Source organism: Equus asinus, chromosome 28 (genome assembly GCF_041296235.1).
Source record: "Equus asinus isolate D_3611 breed Donkey chromosome 28, EquAss-T2T_v2, whole genome shotgun sequence".
Lineage (NCBI taxonomy): Eukaryota > Metazoa > Chordata > Mammalia > Perissodactyla > Equidae > Equus > Equus asinus.
The window spans coordinates 15865311-15884436 of record NC_091817.1 but is presented as its reverse complement, the minus strand read 5'-3'; the positions used below and the strand labels follow the sequence as shown (position 1 = coordinate 15884436).

The 19126-nt window shown below is 37.6% G+C and overlaps 1 protein-coding gene across 17 annotated transcripts in view; it reads right to left on the bottom strand.

The window, feature by feature from the left end:
* Nucleotides 1–1671: 1671 nt before the first annotated feature.
* Nucleotides 1672–19126, bottom strand: part of PHKB (phosphorylase kinase regulatory subunit beta) — a 219543-nt gene continuing 202088 nt past the window's right edge. For all 17 annotated transcript variants that reach the window (XM_044761196.2, XM_044761195.2, XM_044761200.2 and 14 more), the window contains 4 exons: nucleotides 8139–8268; nucleotides 5341–5448; nucleotides 3213–3353; nucleotides 1672–2564 (listed from right to left, as the gene is read on the bottom strand). In XM_044761196.2, coding sequence (XP_044617131.2) covers nucleotides 2427–2564; nucleotides 3213–3353; nucleotides 5341–5448; nucleotides 8139–8268 — 517 coding nt within the window. In that variant the 3' untranslated portion in view covers nucleotides 1672–2426. The remainder of the gene's footprint in view (nucleotides 2565–3212; nucleotides 3354–5340; nucleotides 5449–8138; nucleotides 8269–19126) is intronic.

Genomic DNA, 19126 nt, shown 5'->3' with positions numbered 1-19126 from the left:
TGGTCTCTCTGTGCAGCTGTAACTGTGTCTTCACATTGTGTTGACTCTTCTACTTTTACACGCCACCTATTTAATATGCATGATCAAGATGAGCTAAAAGCACATCTGGATCTACTCTTCAGATTTCTGGGGAAAAGTTACACTCATTCAGATAGCCTATAAATGTTACTTGGTGTCCATAAGGCATTGCAAGCTTATCACATATTGAAGGGGATTCTACATTCTGATTTTTAAAAATTGAAATATGACTATTTCAGACTTAAATAAAATGAAAAGAAACCTGGAAAACACCATGTTTCTTAAAATGATGCTCTGGAAATGTAGCTGAATTGATATTCAGTCAGGAGTTTCCAACAGACGTTGCTTGTACAATAAACTTACACAGTGAATCTGCCATTATGCTAGAGGAGCTTTAAATCAGATTTAAATCTTGTCATGCCTGGCTAAATGTGCTAATATTTTCAGTCAGTCTCTAGCACAGCTGTTAAAACATTTCGACTCTGTAGGCCAAGTAGGACTTCTAAAATTCATATGAGTTCGTGTTCTACTTCTTATTATTTTTGCTTTTCTGATTAGAAAACCGACTTTGGCTTCTGTAGAGGTGAACGTCAAGATTTACTGATCCTAATACATCTTTCAGAACAACAAATTTTTAATTTCATTAAAACACAAAGTCGATAGATATGTCACAGATTCTGAATGCCTTCAGCAGCACTGGAAAACTTTAGAATTCCGTACATGTAGCATTTAAGCAGGAAGCTTTAAAACTCATTCAGGAAATATACATTTGCAAATGAAGGCTGATTTCAACTAAGACAGTGGCAGATTTCTGGTAACTTTGCTCAGCTAATCAGACTTTTTTAAAATTCTTAAAAATACAACACAGTTTACTCTCCTCCAGATTTCAGCAAATATTAACTATTTCAAGGATTCTTTTTCTCTTTCTTTCTAGTTTCCCCAGCTATGACATGTCAGTCCTCAATACTCTCTCCATGGGCTTCAGGTTTAACTTTTTTTCATGCTTGTTGTATAAACTAGCTTCATTATTATCTTTTCATAAACTCTCTAAATATACCAAGTCAAGTAATTATCTTCTTTGTCATACCCCTCTCCTTAAGATACTCTGTAAGGTCAGACTTTTAACTCATTCTTCTCAATTTTCGCAACCAGGACATATATGATTTCTTATGCAAGATCTAAGCAGTGTATCTCAAAGTTATAAGAAATATGCCCGAGCCTTCAGATTTTTCCATGTGCTCATGCATCCATTTATTTGATATCACTTTAACTTGTTACTGAAGCCACTTGTCCTTTCTTCCTTAGACCCTTGAGACCCTACAATGGGCTGTATTTTTTTATGTGACAAGTCTGACTTCTCAAGTGAAACTCCATATAAGATTGATCAGAAAAATGACTCTCTTTGGGGCCAGGGCTCAAACTAATGGGTTGCACTGTAACATTCAGTAATGAAATAAATTCATAAAATTTAAAAGTTTAATCTACTTTCTATTTTTATTAAAGTTTGCTTAAGTAGTAAATCTGGTAGCAAAATATGTGTAATGGTAGATACCATAGATTCTCTTCTATTCCATCTCCTGATCAATTACATGAAAATATTCAGGAAAATATACTCAATATTGTGAACATGAACAAAGAATGTACCCAGATAAATTCATTAATTCAGAAATAAAATTTAATGACCTTTAATTTTGTTTTTACTAGTATAAACTAGGTTAACAGTCCATACTTAACAATCTTACACATGTCCAATTTTTTAAGAGCTCAAAGAAAATGTTTGATCAGGTATAGATTTATTACACTGTATTTTAGCCCAACCTCTACAGTTAGCACAAATACAAAACCATAGTCATGTTTACAAAGTAAAAATTGTACAATAGCTATACATACTAAAATATCAATAATGCAGTTTCTGAGAATCAAAATATCAGCTGGCTGATTTTGCCTTTATGATATATAGTAACATTTCTTCTAGTATGACAATGCCACTAACAACGGTTCACCACTCTTTCAATATCTTTTCATTCCTAGTATGCATTACTAGTTGGCAAATTCATTTTAATGACAGTAAGGTGGGAATTTAGTCCAAAGAGCAAAGATTCATTTTGATGAGCTATTTGATGATAAAACACGCAGTAGTGAATTTTCTATTCATAAACTATTTCTATCATTCAGTAAAGATTATTATTGTAGCTGGCATAATCATGAGAACTTCCCTCCACTTGAGAAGAATTTCTTACCATTAGATTGGCTGTGGCATGCAAGAGCCCAGTAGCTCTGCCCAGGGCATGGCAGCCCTCACAGCACCACCAGTCCATGCACTAACGGCTGCCCTGATCAAGCTTCAACACAAACCTTAACACACTTCTAAAAAGTGAGTCTCATCAGAGCCTCTTACACCTTCCTCACTAGCTAACCAGACAGGGGTCGTCATTGCTTGGCTTGACTTCTCCTTCCAGCAGCAAATTCATCACGACCTTTGTCAAATAGCTGCACGTTCCTCTTTTTCCCAGTGGGGGAGTGTTGTAAAAGGAAGTCATGTCATCCTACAAAGAAAAACAGTAAGCAAGTTGTTTGATTTTTTGTTTATAAAGAGTTGACAGGTAAAATCAGTGTCAGCCTAAGGGGAAAAATAAATTCACAGAAAGATTTCCTCATAGAAAATATGAGCTTCTTGAGCTTTTCTTTCATTTTCCTGAAGCGTCTTCTCAGCACATAAAACAAAGACAGGCATTTTTTAGTATTCTCTCTGCTGGTAATTTTTATTTACTTAGGGAACCTTTTTACAGACGAGCATAAAATATTAAACAGAGAGCCCAGAAGGGACCACATTAGGTAGTACACAGCACCAACGCAGTGTACTACCTATTCCTTCCCTCCTCAGGTTTTAATTTCATAGGCTTCTGGAATCTACGGCTCCTCTCTGGTACAAGACATTTTGACTGCCAACTGTATAAAAGAAACTTATCTCTTCCTAGATTTCTTTTAAGTCAAAACTTTATAGCTGAATTGACTAGTAATTAACTAAAAAGTAAGAATAATTCTCCAAATAAGTCAGACTTCCCTCTGCCCCTCGAGTACTCTATTTTGCGCTCTGTAAATCTGTTTTATAAGTTAAATGATAAGAGACTAGGGATATGTTGAAGAATTGAGCCAACGAAACAATTCTACAAAAAGCTATTTTTTCTACTTACTTGTTTTTCAACTTCCTTCAGTCGACTCTCATCTTTCTGAAATTCATAAAAGGCTTCTTTCACGAGTTTGTCTAGATCTACTTTGTCTTGAAATTCTAGCTCAGGGTTTCTTTCCAGTACAATGGATACAACCATTAGTAACTAGAAGAGACAGATGTTGAAAGCAAATTATATGGACCACAAAAGTGACACTGTCTGGACATGTTTCCATTCTTTATTCATATTAATAGATGATTCTCGTATTCCATAGTATGTTCTCTACAATGACACACTTTAGGATCATCTATGGATGGAATCTTCCTAATCTTGCAAATTAGTAGCATAAGTTCTGATTGGAAACTGCACTTTTTTTTCATTGAATGTATTGTTGGAGCTGTACAGAAATGTTTTTAGTCACTTAAATAAAACTAATTACTTAGAAAAATGACTTTCCTACTCCTCTCTATAGTATATAGTTGTCGTATTCACCCAAAGTGTCTGAACTCTTCCTGGCCTTTGGGCATTAATCCTGTTGTCAAGACACCAAAAACCAGAGGCTGCCCCAGAAAAGACAATGGGCAACAGCCAGAGAAGGTAGGTCAGTTCAGTGGAGACTCTGGATTCAGGCTCATGACCAAATGATTTGGAGCCCAGCACCCCAAAATGGGTACAATTCTGTGACATCATAGTAGTTTCTCAGGAGACGGATATGTTTTAAAAAATACATTTAACTCTGATCTCTTTATGACATAAGTATTATTTGGTCTATACAAGTATCTTAGTTTAATGCATCATCCTATTGTCTGGCTATCCCGCACATTTATCCTAAGTCATAATGTTCATTTTAGATGACAAACTGTTATATGCAAAGATTGTGTCTGAGACTTTCTGACGATGATTATGACTCCAACTTCGTATACGCAACAGGAACAGGGCTTCATAATTCCCAATTTGGGAATCTCCTTGACTGTACTTTATTGAAATGCTTCCAAAACAGAACCTGAAACAACTAAACGTAACAGTCTCAGAAAAACCCCAGAGTCACAGTGCGGGAGACCTTGGAGTAGGGCTTTAGCCAGGTTAACACAAAGGTTTGCTCTAGTTCGGAAGGAAAATTTCTTCTGCAAAGGGAATGACCTCACTTTGGTCAATAAGAAGAACTTCTACAGCCATTGTAGGTCCCAGATGCTGGGCAGTGGACACCAAAAGACTAACAGCACAAGGAAGGCGTTTACCCCTCTACTAACCCTATCTTTTCCTGACCCCAGTCTCTGCCTCATTCGCGCATGCTATGAAATGGGTTGGCTAATCCTGTTTCCAAATTCTGGCACCACAGAGATAAGGCTGAATCTCATTCGGCTCTGACTGTAGCTCCAGACATGCTGGATTTCAGGAGGTGCCACATCCAGTTCAGCACTCACTGAGAGCTTCTGTATCTATGACACATTACCCACCCTCAAGGAAAACAAAGTCTGGTAGAGACATTTCCAGAGAAAGAGGCAAGTGAAGATGAGCTACATATTAAATCCATTCATTTGGGGAATTCTCCATGTATTTGGTACAATGTTTTAAAATGGCAAAACAGCACATGTATACATGTGCATGCATGTGCGTGTATCTCAGCATTTCACTTCGTACAGAGCAATGATGACACAGCACAGAAATTTCATGTCTTCTCTATTCACAGAGAATGTTTGGAAAGATGTCCCTCAGAATACCAAGAGTGATGACTTACTGCTAGTGGGTGTGGGGAAATTGTTTTCTTTATTTTCTATAATTTTTTTGATTTATTGAAACTTGCTACAATAGTCATGCATTATTAGTGTAAACATAAAAAACTGAAAATAAACAGAAAAAGATCACTTCCTCTCTTTAATGGTGGTTGTGATGCACTTGCTATTGAGAGGTAGGTGTGTAGCTGAAAAAGTCAGATCGTCAGTCTTTCTGCCCTGAAGGACTGAAGATGTCTGAATTGTGCCTGTGCCTTGATTTGGGTCAAGGATGGTCACCTTCTCCAGAACGTGGCTGGAGGAGATTCGGGCTAGGTGAGGAGTGGAATTCCTGGTCTCTCTGGCAGTTTCCTTTACACTAGTTTTCAGGGAGCAGAGAGAAAGCACTTCTTCAGCAATCTACATTTCTAAGTACAAACCTCCACAACGATCTGTCTATACTGCGGCTGGTCAATATTTCCCAACATGTCTTCAACAAGGAGGGAGAAATTCATCTCATACATGGTCATATCCGACAGGGTTGGTTGCTGAAAAAAAGACCTCAGCGTTAACACGCTGCACTGTTACACTCCGGTTCCCACTTAACAAAGGAATTTCATTTTCTAATCAATAAACTTTCTCAGTTCCTATAAAACCTTAGAGAGCTTTTTCAGCTATATGAGTGGATTTTATATATGTCAAACTACTGAAGCCAATCAGCTGACTATTGTGATAAATTAAACCTCCTGTTTTTAGTAGTTATCTTCACTGTATTAATGTTTTTAGGAGAAAGGGACTATATTAGAACGCTACTTCAATACACAAAAGGAACAACCAAAAATTGAGACAATAGAGTACACGCTGCTTTCAGAATTAACATAAGAAGTTATGTTTGCTGTCAGCCTTTAGCGTATAAGTCATTTGCTATTGAATTTACATCATTTCTGTGACAGGTCCTTTCTGAACTGGCAGCATAAAAATGCATACAAATAAGCAAAAACAACAGTATGTGGAAAAATGGCAAGTAAACACAGAAAAAAGCAAAACTAAGGATGGAAAACCCTCAAAGGATGGAAGAGAAGGCTCTAAATGTTGGACTTGTGTGGTAGAAAGCAGATGGAGCCACCAGGTTTATTACCAGAGATGCTGAGACGATGAGTCATACCTATCCGCTTCTACTACCATGGTGATTTATAGTGAACTTAACCACGGCCTCAGAACAATGTGTGTCTACTTACTACTCAAAATGGGACCCAGCACAAATGTCCCCTTTCAATCAAACGGCAGCAAAGTTATTTTGCCCAGTATAATAATGCCTCAGCCCTATATTCAATATGGTCCATCTATTGTATTCTGTATTCAACACAATCCAATATATACTAATATGGGGAAAATGAAGCCCAGTTGCTGAACATAGTAATTATAATTATTTAGATGTCTAGCAATGGGATTAATGGGGTTACAGAAGGAAAGAAAGACTCTTTCATGGTTTCACATTAATTTCCTTTTAATATATCTCATTTGAAAAGTCAACCTAGTTACTATGCAACTATGATAATTAAGCCTAGAGAAGAGACATCCAGCTTGCCTTGGTTGGCACTCTCTGAAACGACTCAGGATGGGCAGTGTAGTGGGGGAGTTAAGAGAAAAGGCTCAGTAGTCAAACTTCCGGGGTGGGGTGGGTCACACTCTGGGTCAACTACTTGTATGACCTTGGGAAAATCACTTAGCTGTGCTTAAGTTTCCTCATCTGTCAAACAGGAATAATAAAGTACCTACCTCAAAACTATTGTGAGGATTAAAAGAGCACTTGGAAAAGTGCCTGGGGCATAAAAATACTTAACACACATTGTTGTTAGCAAAGAGAGGATACTAAATAAGTGGCCCAGGCAATCAGATGATTAAATGAAAATCTGGTAGCAACTAGAGGGGTCTGGGAAAGAAGGTAACAAAAGGTCGCCCTAGGCCACTGTATGCAGAAGCAGCGGGACAGGACAGTGGAGGCCTGTGTTCTGCCCGCAGAGATGGAGCTGCCCACACAACGGGCACAGAGCATCTGGGAAAGGGCTGGAGCACCTCTACTGGCAACCAAAGAAACCCATTCAATAGTTTGTGAGCAGTAAAAAGAACACTTCCAAAAAGTTTTTATTCATTTTTTTTGAATAAGTAACAGATTGACAAAGTTCAAAATTTGAAAGGTTAAAAGGGTTTTTAGTGAAAAGCCCACTAGACCACATTTCCACAATTTCTTGTGGGTTCTTCCAGAAACACTCTATGTACATATAAACAAAATGAGTACAGGTGTGTGTATTTAAGAACACTTTATTTGTATAAAGACCTTCAGCAAAAATAATCTGGTTAATGCTTCAACACCAGAAACAAATACAGTACTCCACTTCCAAAAGGCCTAATTATTCACATCTGTGTATAAGCAGAATGATTTAGATGTCAGGATCAAATAAAATAATCAAATCAAAGAAGCAGGCTAGTTTACATAACAGGGAAACCATCTGAAGGAGGGGGCATCAATTGAATTGAACCAAAAGGCGGTTACATTTCGAGTAAAATAAGTGATTGTCTAATGACCTAAAAAGTTGCTGCATTTTTTTGCATTCAGTGCAATGTATAAGCAGCAATTTCCTCAACCACAGCATCATTAAGTCACCTGCTTCTGAGGCCTGACTGGTTCTGTCTTTTGAACGTCCATTTTACTGTTGGTGAGGTCTCCAGCACTGGCCCCCAGCGCCTGGCAGTGGAGGAACACCACCACTCACAGTAACGCTAACATACAAAACCCTAAGGTCACTAACACGTAACAGAGGAAGGACAGCTTGCTGGGCAAAGGTTTGGCCACGTGGTTGATTTAAACAGAGCGCTTCCTTGAAATATTTGAAATACGATAATACAAAAAATTGTTGATTTTAAATACAACTTTTCAGTAAAATATCCATTTCTATAGAGGGAAGCTAAAACTTTGTATAAAGCCTTTGTATAGAGGGAAGCTAAAACTGAAAAGTAAAAGTAACTCAGATTGAGAAAAAATATTTCCAATCCAATTGATTAGACTTCTTATTTTCTAGTATTTTCTCCCTCCAGGTATCTGGACATCCCTTCTTTAAGTACTCTTACAAATTAGAATAAGCAGAGAGGTTATTTGCAATGCAGAGAGGAAAAGAATTCTCTACTCCTTTAGGTCTCTTTAGAAATCCCTTTTACTGACATAAAGTAAAGGCTGTACCTGTGGCAAATGCTTCCCAGCTACAATGATACCATTGGGTGTGCGCTCCAGGATCTGCCATACTCGGTCATAGAACCCAGGGGGAGTTCTATTCAAAGACCCATCGATCTGACGCCTGTTCAGCCAACATCTGCAGACCGAAAGAAAATGCCTCAGATTTGAAAAAGAAGCTTGTTCTAGTAGAAAGCAGGGCTTTCAATTTGGATTCATTGTTCCAATAGGGTGAGCAATAAAAGCCAAAATCTATAAATGATGCATACCTACCATGTGTTACAGAGATTACTAAATATTCCATAAGAAAAACAGAGCTTGCAAGAAAGGAGAAAATTCCTAAGATTTAAAAAAATTTAATAGGCAAAACTTATTCTCTAGTAATCTATAAGGTTGCTCACTATGAGATCAAATGACTTTCTAATATGCAAAGCAGCTCCATTTAAAAACACAGGAGCAGCCAATTTCAAAATAAGTTTATGTGGTCCTTACATACAATAAAATGTAAGCTCCACAAAGGCATGGACACCATATAGGTTGACCGCTCCTATACACCTCTCCCAGAAAGGTGCTTAATAACCAGTTGATAAGAGAATCAATGCTCAAAAAAGGATAATGTATCTAACGAAATTACCTTACAGTAGTCCTCCCTTATCTGCAGGGGATACATTCAAAGACCCCCTCCAGCGGATGCCTGAAACCACAGATAGTACTGAACCATGTATATACTATGTTTTTTCCTATACATACACACCTGTGATAAAGGTTAATTTATAAATTAGGCACAGTAAGAGATTAACAACAGTAACTAATAAAATAGACCAATTATAACAATATACTATAGTAAATTGTCAGCATCACTACTCAAGCTTTGGGGTCATTATTAAGGTAAACAAGAGTTACTTGAATACAATATTTATGAATTGTTTATTTCTGGAATTTTCAATTCATGTTGTCGGACCTTGGTTGAACACACATAACTGAAACCATAAAAAGCAAAAGCATGGATAAGGGGGAGCTACTGTATTTTAAACTTTATATTTTAATTTCAAACTTTACATTTAGTTTTATATTTAACTACAAAGTACCAATACTAAAAAATCAGCTACAAAATCTTTCATGTCATGATAATCAGAATGTAGTGATAAGCTAAAATTCTTGATCTCTTATTGATTAAATATTAAATCTTAAAGATATAATACTAGGGTGATGTCAGCAACAGGGCAGAATAAGCTGTTCCCTTTGTCTCTCCTCCTTCAAACTACAACTAAATGGACATTCACTGATCAGTGGAGGATACCCACACAGCACCTTAAGATGCCTGGGAGACTTGGATGGACTACCCTCAGGGAGGTAGTGGACATATGTGAGCACTCTCTGGCCCCCAGGCAGACCAGTACCCATGTGCAACTGCTCTCCCAGCTGAAGTGCTCATAGCACCACTGTGGCCCCAAGGGTGGGAGCACACCTTGGTGCGACTGTGGAAACAGGTGACAGCAGCCCTGAACCCCCAAATGATTGCTTCCCTGTCCAGTGGGAGATTCTCCAGGGCTGTGTGGTCTACAGGGAGCAGCTCAGGCTTGGACCCAGTGGGGAGGCCCTGCCCACCAAGGACAAAGGCTGGTGACACCTAGGAGCAGACTGGGAGACCTAGGAGTGGTAGAGCTGTGAGTCTGGGCAAACAAGTTCCCAGATGCCTCAAATACCCATAGTACTGTTGTGGCTGCGAAGCAGGGAGCGTGACTCTGGGGGACTGTGGGAGCAGGCGCCGGCAGCCCTGAGGTCCTCCATGATCACTCTCTGGTTCGGTGGGAGAGCCCACAGTTCCATCATGGTCTCAGGGAGTGGCTCTAGCTCGGAGCCACTGGGGGGTCCCCACCCACCAAGCACAACAGCTGATGCAACCTATGAGCTGACCTACAAGCAGTCAGCAGCATTTATCTGTAGCATGGACGAATGAGCTCCCAGTTGCCATGAACACCCACAGTATCTCTATGGCCCCAAGAGGGGAGCACTTCTTGGCAGGACTGTGGGAGCAGGTGGCAGGAGCCCTGAACCCTGGTGTGATTGCTTTTCCATTCAATGGGAGACCCCACAGGGCTGCCAGGATCCCAAGGAGTGGCCCAGGCTCAGACAAGCACAGCTGGAAGGGACTGCAGAAAGTTCATATATCACAGCCCTTGCCCCTCCCAGTGGTGGCAGGTGGAACCTGAGACCAGATACTATCACTATGCGATGGTACAAATCCACTCCATGAAATGGTATGAAGAAATATACTAATACTCCAGACCAGAGGGAAAAAGACAAACACACAGAAATCAATCCTGAAGGCAAAGAAATTTACAATCTAAATGTCAGAGAACTCAAAACAGCCATCAAAAAAAACCTCAACGAGTTACAAGATCACTCAGAAAGACAGTTCAATGAAATCAGGAACAAAATTAACGAACAGAGGGAATTCTTCACAAAACAGATCAAAACCATGAAGAAAATCAATCAGAAATGTTGGAGATGAAAAACACAATGGATGAGATAAAGAAAAACCTGGAGTTCTTAAGTAACAGAGCTGATATTAGAGGACAGAATGGGCAATCTAAAGGATAAGAATACAGAAATGCTTCAGAAGGAAGAGGAGAGAGAAGTAAGACTAAAAAGAAATGAAGACATTCTCCGAGAAATATCCCACTCAATTAGGAAATGCAACCTACGGATTATAGATATTCCAGAAGCAGAAAAGAGAGGGAAAGGAGCAGAGAGCTTGTTCAAAGAAATAATAGCTGAGAACTTCCCAAACCTGTAGAAGGAGCTGGAATTACATGTAAATGAAGCTAATAGAACACCTAATTACATCAATGTAAAAAGACCTTCTCCACGGCATATATCAGTAAAGCTGGCAAAAGTCAATGACAAACAAAAAATATTAAGGGGAGCAAGGCAGAAGGAAATAACCTACAAAGGTATCCCTATTAGGCTTTCAGTGGATTTCTCAGCAGAAACCTTACAGGCTAGGAGAGAATGGAATGACAAATTCAAAATTATGAAAAACAAAAACTTTCAGCCAAGAATATTATATCCAGTGAAGATATCCTTCAGATATGATGGAGAAATAAAAACTTTCCCAGATAAACAAAAGCTGAGGGAGTTCATTGCCATAAGAACCCCTTACAAGATTTGATGAAGAAGGCCTCCATACCTGACAAAAAAAGAAGACAGGGTTTACAAAGCCTTGAGCAAGGAAATAAATAGGCAGACAAAATCAGAAAATTGCAACTCTCTATCAGAACAGATTAGCAAACAATTAGAACTCTAAAGATAAAGGGAAGGAAAACGTCAAAAATAAATATAATCACTTCATTTTAACCACAAATTCACAATATGTAATGGAATAAGTTGTGACAACCACAACTTGGAAGGGGAAGAGGGATGGGATGAAACCTGCTTAAACTAAGGGAATAAGAGGCTATCAGAGAATGGACTACCTCATCTACAAGATCTTTTATACAAACCTCAAGGTAACCACTAAACAAAAATCAGAACAGGCACATAAATGAAAAATGAAGAGAAAACTGAGAAAACTACCATAGAGAAGCACCAAACTGAATTGGCAGTCTGAAATACATGGGACGAGAAACAAAGGAAATACAAAACAACTGGGAAACAAGTGATAAAATGGAAGCATTAAGCCCTCATATATCAATAATCACTCTAAAGGTAAATGGATTGAAGCCCCTAGTCAAAAGATACAGAGTGGCTGGATGGATTGAAACAAAACCCAACAATTTGCTGTCCCCAGGAAACACACCTCAGCTCTAAAGACAAAGACAGGATTAGAGTGAAGGGATGGAAAACAATAACTCCAAGTTAATGGCAAACAGAAGAAATCTGATGTTGCCATACTCATATCAGAGTAGACTTCAAGATAAAAAAGACAATGAGAGACAAAGAGGAGTACTATATAATGATAAAAGGGACACTCCCCTGAGAAAACATAACACTTTTAAATATATATGACCCAACACAGGAGCACCAAAGTACATAAAGCACTATTAACTGACCTAAAAGGAGACATTAACAGCAACACAATAATAGTAGGGGACCTTAACACCTCACTGTCATCAATGGATAGATCATCCAGACAGAAAGTCAACAAGGAAATAGTGGAACTAAATGAAAAACTAGACCAGATGGACTTAATAGATATATATAAGACATTCCATCCAAAATCAGCAGAATATGCATTCTTCTCAAGTGCACATGGACCATTCTCAAAGATAGATCAGATGTTGGGAAACAAGGCAAGCCTCAATAAATTTAAGAAGACTGAAATCATATCAAGCATCTTTTCTGAACATAATGCTATGAAACTATAAATCAACTACAAGAAAAAAGCTGGGAAAGTGACCATCAGGCAGAGACTAAACAAAATGCTACTGAACAACCAGTGGATCATTGAAGAAATTAAAGAAGAAAACAAAATTATCTGGAGACAAATGAAAATGAAAATACACCATACCAACTCAAATGGGATGCAGCAAAAGAAGTCCTAAGAGGGAAATTCATAGCAATACAGGCCCACCTTAACAAACAAGAAAAATCTCAAATAGGCAATCTTAAACTGCACACAAAAGAACTAGCAAAAGAAGAACAAACAAAGCCTAAAGTCAGCAGAAGGTGGGAAATAATAAAAATTAGAGCAGAAATGAGTGAAGTTGAAACAAAAAAAAAAAAGCAGTAGAAAGGATCAATGAAAGTAAGAGCTGGTTCTCTGAGAAGATAAAATTGACAAACCCTTAGCCAGACTCACTAAGAAAAAAAGAGAGAAGGCTTAAATAAATAAAATTAGAAATGAAAGAGGAGAAATACACAGACATAACAGAAATACAAAGAATTATAAGAGAATACTGTGAAAAACTATATGCCAACAAAATGGACAATCTAGAAGAAATGGATAAATTCTCAGACTCATACAACCTGCCACAACTGAACCAAGAAGAAATAGAGAATCCGGAAAGACGAATTACAAGTAAAGAGACTAAAACAGTAATAAAAAACCTCCCAAAAAATAAAAGTCCAGGACCAGAAGGCTTCTCTGGAGAATTCTATCAAATATTCAAAGAAGATTTATTACCTATCCTCCTCAAACTATTCCAAAAAATTGAAGAAGATGGAACACTTCCTAACACATTCTATGAGGCCAATATCACTCTGATAAGAAAGCCAGACAAGGACAACACAAAGAAGGAAAACTACAGGCCAATATTGCTGATGAACATAGATGCAAAAATCCTCAACAGAATATTGGCAAACCTACTACAACAATACATTAAAAGGATCATAGACGATGATCGAGTGGGATTTATACCAGGGATACAGGGACGGTTCAACATCCACAAATCAATCAATGTGATATACCATATTAGCAAAATGAGGAATAAAAACCACATGATCATCTCAAGAGATGCTCAGAAAGCATTTGACAAGATCTAACATCCATTTATGATAAAAAAAAAAAACTCTCATTAAAAAGGGTATAAGAGGAAATTCCCTCAACATAATAAAGGCTATATATGACAAAGCCACAGCCAACACCAAACTCAACAGGGAAAAACTGAAAGCCATCCCTCTGAGAACAGCAACAAGACAAGGGTGACCACTCTTGCCACTCCTATTCAACATAGCACTGACCATAGTTTTGACCAGAGCAATTAAGCAAGTGAAAGAAAGGGAGTGAAGAAGTGAAACTCTCGCTGTTTGCAGACAACATGATTTTATATATAGAAAACTCTAAAGAACCATCAGAAAACTATTAGAAATAATCAACAACTACAGCAAAGTTGCAGGGTACAAAGTCAACTTACAAAAATCAGTTGCATTTCTATACTCTAATAATGAACTAACAGAGAACTCAAGAATATAATCCTATTCACAACTGTAACAAAAAGAATAAAACATTTCGGAATAAATTTAACCCAGGAGGTAAAAAACCTATACAATGAAAACTCTAAGACATTATTGAAAAAAATCAATGATGACATAAAGAAAAGGAAAGATATACCAGGCACATGGATTGGAAGAATAAATATAGTTCAAATGTACATACTACCTAAAGCAATCTACAGTTTTCATGCAATCCCAATCAGAATCCCAATGACATTCTTCACAGAAAGAGAACAAAGAATCCTAAAATTCATTTGGGGCAACAAAACACCTCAAATAGCTAAAGCAATCTGAGAACAAAGAACAAAGCTAGAAGCATCACAATCCTTCACTTCAAAATATACTACAAAGCTATAGTAATCAAAAGAGCATGGTACTGGTAAAAAATAGGCACACAGAGCAATGGAAGAGAATGGAAAGTCCAGAAATAAAACCGCACATCTATAGACAGCTAATCTTCGGCAAAAGAGCCAAGAACATAGAATGGAGAAAAGATAGTCTCTTCAATAAATGGTGCTGGGAAAACTGGACAGCCACATGCAAAAGAATGAAGGTAGACCATTATCTTTCACCATACACAAAAATTAACTTAAAATGGATTAAAGACTGGAAGGTAAGATGTGAAACCATAAAACTCCTAGAAGAAAATATAGGCAGTACACTCTTTGACATTGGTCTTAGAAGGATCTTTTTGAATACCCTATCTACTAGGGCAAGGGAAACAAAAGAAAAAATAAACAAACTGGAGTTGATCAGACTAAAGACCTTCTACAAGGCAAAGGAAACCATGAACAAAACAAAAAGACAACCCACCAACTGGAAGAAAATATTTGCAAATCATATATCTGACAAGGGGTTAATCTCCAAAATATATAAAGAACTCATACAACTCAACAACAACAAAACAACCTGATCAAAAAACAGGCAGAGGATATGAACAGACATTTTTCCAAAGATGATATACAGATGGCCAACAGGCACATGAAAAGATGTCAACATCGCTAATCGTTAGGGAAATGCAAATCAAAACTACAATGACCTATCACCCCACACCTGTTAGAATGGCTATAATTACCAAGACCTAAAACAACAAATGTTGAAGAGGATGAGGAGAAAAGGGAACCCTCACACACTGCTGGTGGGAATGCACACTGCTACAGCCACTATGAAAAGGAGTGTGGAGATTTCTCAAAAAATTAAAAACTGAAATACCATACGATCGAGATATTCTACTACTGGGTATTTACTCAAAGAACTTTAAATCATCAATTCAAAGAGACTTATACACCCTTATTTTCATGCAGCATTATTCACAACAGCCAAATTAGTGTTTTCATATTCTTCAGATAAACACCCAGAAGTGGAATACGACATATCAAAATCTACAGGATGCAGCAAAACTGGTACAAAGTAAGAAGTTTATAGAAAGACAGGCCTACCTCAAGAAACAAGAAAAATCTCAAACAGTCTAACATTATACCTAAAGGAACTGGAAAAAGTAGAACAAAGCCCAAAGTCAGTAGAACAAAGGAAATAATAAAAATCAGATTGAAAATAAATGAAATAGAGACTAAAAAACAATAGAAAAGATCAATGAAGTCAAGAGCTGGTTCTTTGAAAACATAAACAAAATTAACAACCCTTTAGCTAGTCTCACTAAGAAAAAAAGAAAGAAGGCTCAAATAAATAAAATTAGAGATGAAAGAAGAAATTATCATGAAAATAACACAGAAACAGAGCGGGTTATAAGAGAGTACTCTGAAAAGCTATAAGCCAACAAATTGGAAAACCTAGAAGAAATGGATAAATTCTTAAAATCATACAACCTTCCAAAACTGAATCAAGAAGAAAGAGAGAATCTGAACAGGCTGATCACTAGTAAAGAGACTGAAACAGTAATCAAAACCCTGCCCCCAAATCAGAAGTCCAGGACCAGATGGCTTCTTTGGTTAATTCTAGCAAACATTCAAAGAAGATGGAATACCCATTCTTCTCAAAGTCTTCCAAAAATTCAAGAGGAGAGGACACTACCTAATTCATTTTACGAGACCAACATTACACTGATTCCAAAACCAGACAAGGACAATACAGAAAAGAAAATTACAGGCTGATATTGCTGATGAATACCGATGCAAAAGTCTTCAGCAAAATATTAGCAAACCGAATACAACAAAACATTAAAAGAATCATATACCATGATCAAGTGGGATTTATTCCAGGGAAGGAGGAATGGTTCAACATCTGCATCAATCAACATGATACATCACATTAACAAAATGAAGAATAAAAATCACATGACCATCTCAATAGATGCAGGGAAAGTTTTTGACAAGATTCACCATTTATGATAAAAAGTCTCAAAAAATGTGTATAGAATAGGGACATACCTCAGAAAAAGACATTTTTGTTCTTGTGAAAGAGGACTAATGAAGTTTTAACACTAAGTGAGAGAGGCATCTTCTCTGGAGGTACAGTTTCTTTTGGGATACCCAGACTCTCGTGACTGGGTTCAGTGCTATGCTACAGAGAAGAAGCCCAAAGGAGCAGGGTTCCTTGGTGATGTTTTACTTTGAATAATGGGTGTGAAAACTGAATATCCTACACTCCGCATTTTATCTTTTTTTCCTATTCCCTTCAAAAGATGTTTTCAGAGTTCTATAAAGTCATGATTAATACTATAAAAAGGAGATGTTTGCTTAGAACAACATAAAAATAGAAATGTGTGAATACTCACAATGGAGGTGGAAAATTATTTTAGAAGATCTCTCTTTTATTTATTTATTTTTTGGCTTTTTATTTTGAAAAATTTTAGACTTACAGAAAAGTCAAAAAGATAACTCATAAAGGTCCTATATACTCTTTACTCAGCTTCCTCTACTTTTGTCATCTTACATAACCAACAGTAACTATCAAAACCAGGAAATGAGCATTGATACCATACTCATCTATAGACCTTACTCAGATTTTTCTAATTTTACCACTGATGTCCTTGATTTGGTCCCGAATCCAACCCAGTACCCCACACTGCAGTTAGTTCCCATGTCTCCCTAGGCTCCTCTAATCTGTGACAGTTCCTCAATCTTCTTTTGTCTTTCATGACTCTGGTACTTTAGAAATGTCAATTATTTTGTAGCATGTACCTTAATTTGAGTTTGTCTGACATTTTCTCATGATTAAACTTAGATTATGCATTCTTGGCAAGAATACCCAGAAGTGCTTGTGCCTTTTTCAGTACATCACACAAGGGTATGTGATGCTGATATGCCTTATTACTGGGTTGTTAACCTTGATCATTTGGTGAAGGTGGAGTAAACTGAGTTTCTTCACTGTAAAGTTACTATTTTTCCTTTTGCAACCAAAAGGTACCTTGAGTGGAAATACTTTGAAATTATGCAAATTTTCCAATTCTCATCATACTTCTACCCACTAAATTTAGCATCCATTCATGGTTGTTGCCTGCAACAATTATTACTGCTGTAATTGTCTAACAGTGATCTTTTATTTCTATCTTTCCACCTACACTTACTAATTAGAATTCTACTGTAAGGAAGAGTGCCTACTCTCCCATTTATCTATCTATATCAGCATGGCCTCATGGGTAGTCATTCTATGGGTTATAATCCAATACTATCACTACTTATTTTTTTGCTCAAATTGTCCCAGCTTTGGCCATTGAGCCTCCTTCAAGTTGTCTCCAGTATCCTTCTAAGACACCTCTGTAATTTTTTGGAGCACTTTCCTACTTTCCGGCAGCATAAGATGCTCCACGCTCATCTTGTATTCTTCTTGCCCCAGCTCTGGAATCAACCATTTCTCCAAGGAATGCTGGTTCCTTTTATTAGAAAATGGTATTTAGAAATCAATATATCGGCACTAAGTTTGCTCATTGCTGTTGGGGTTTCATTGCTTCTAGGTCCTCTCAGTGGATAGAGCTACGGAAGATATGGATAAATACTCATATATACATGTACACATCCATATTTATTTCTATATCTATCCATCTGTGTAAAAACCATGAATTCATACTGATAACTTTCAACTCCAATCCAACACCACAGGATAGTCTAGCCTTTCCCTCTTCCTCACCTGTACCTACACTCCCAACAGGGAGAAACCCAGCTCTCACTACCCACAATGTATTTACTTATGTATTCAACCCTTGTGTGTGTGTGCGCGCGTGTGTATTTAAAGCAATTTCAGAATTGCTAATACCTAACTCCGTGAAAAAAAATGAACTAGAGTACAGTATTTGTGTGTAGTCCTTTTTTTCTTTAGCTTTACAGTATCCAATGTTTTCCCAAGGTACTTCAGTTACCTCTTTTCTTCCCGAAGCCCTTCAGAGTAAGAATACTACCCATTTGTAATACAGCTAGGTTCATTTGTTACTGTTTGTATTCTGTTTTGCTTCCTTCCACATCTGGATTAATTTTAATTACTGACTTATGTTTTGGGTGTATAAAACAGTCCCACAGTTTCAGAGTCAGAGCTGCACTAAAGGCCAGGCTCAGGGAGGGTGTACTGCATGCTCTCCTGCTCCACCCAATGCCCTGGACCTCTTTCTCCATTCTTTGCACCCTGTTCTCTCCCACCCCTGAAGGTAACCAAGCTCATTAGTTTCTGATTTATCCTTCCTGTATTTCTTTGACATAAATGAGCAGATATCCCCTTCTTTCTTACATGAAGAGTAGTATACCAGAGATGCTTTTTTGTACTTTTCTGTTTTCATGTAACAATATAGCCCAGAAATTACTTTATATCAGTTCATAGAGACCATACCCATTCCTTTTTTTTTAAAAAAAAAAACCTTTTCTTGGTGAGGAAGATTTGCCCTGAGGAAACATCTGTGCCAATCTTTCTCTATTTTGTATGTGGGATGCTGCCACAGCATGGTATGATGAGCAGTGTATAGGTCCATGCCTGGGATCCAAACCCGCGAACCCAGGCTGCTGAAGCAGAATGCCTGAACTTAACCACTACACCACTGGGCTGACCCTTCATTTTCTTCTTTAACAGCGGTATAGTATGCCATTGTGTGGATGTACCACAGTTTATTCAAATAA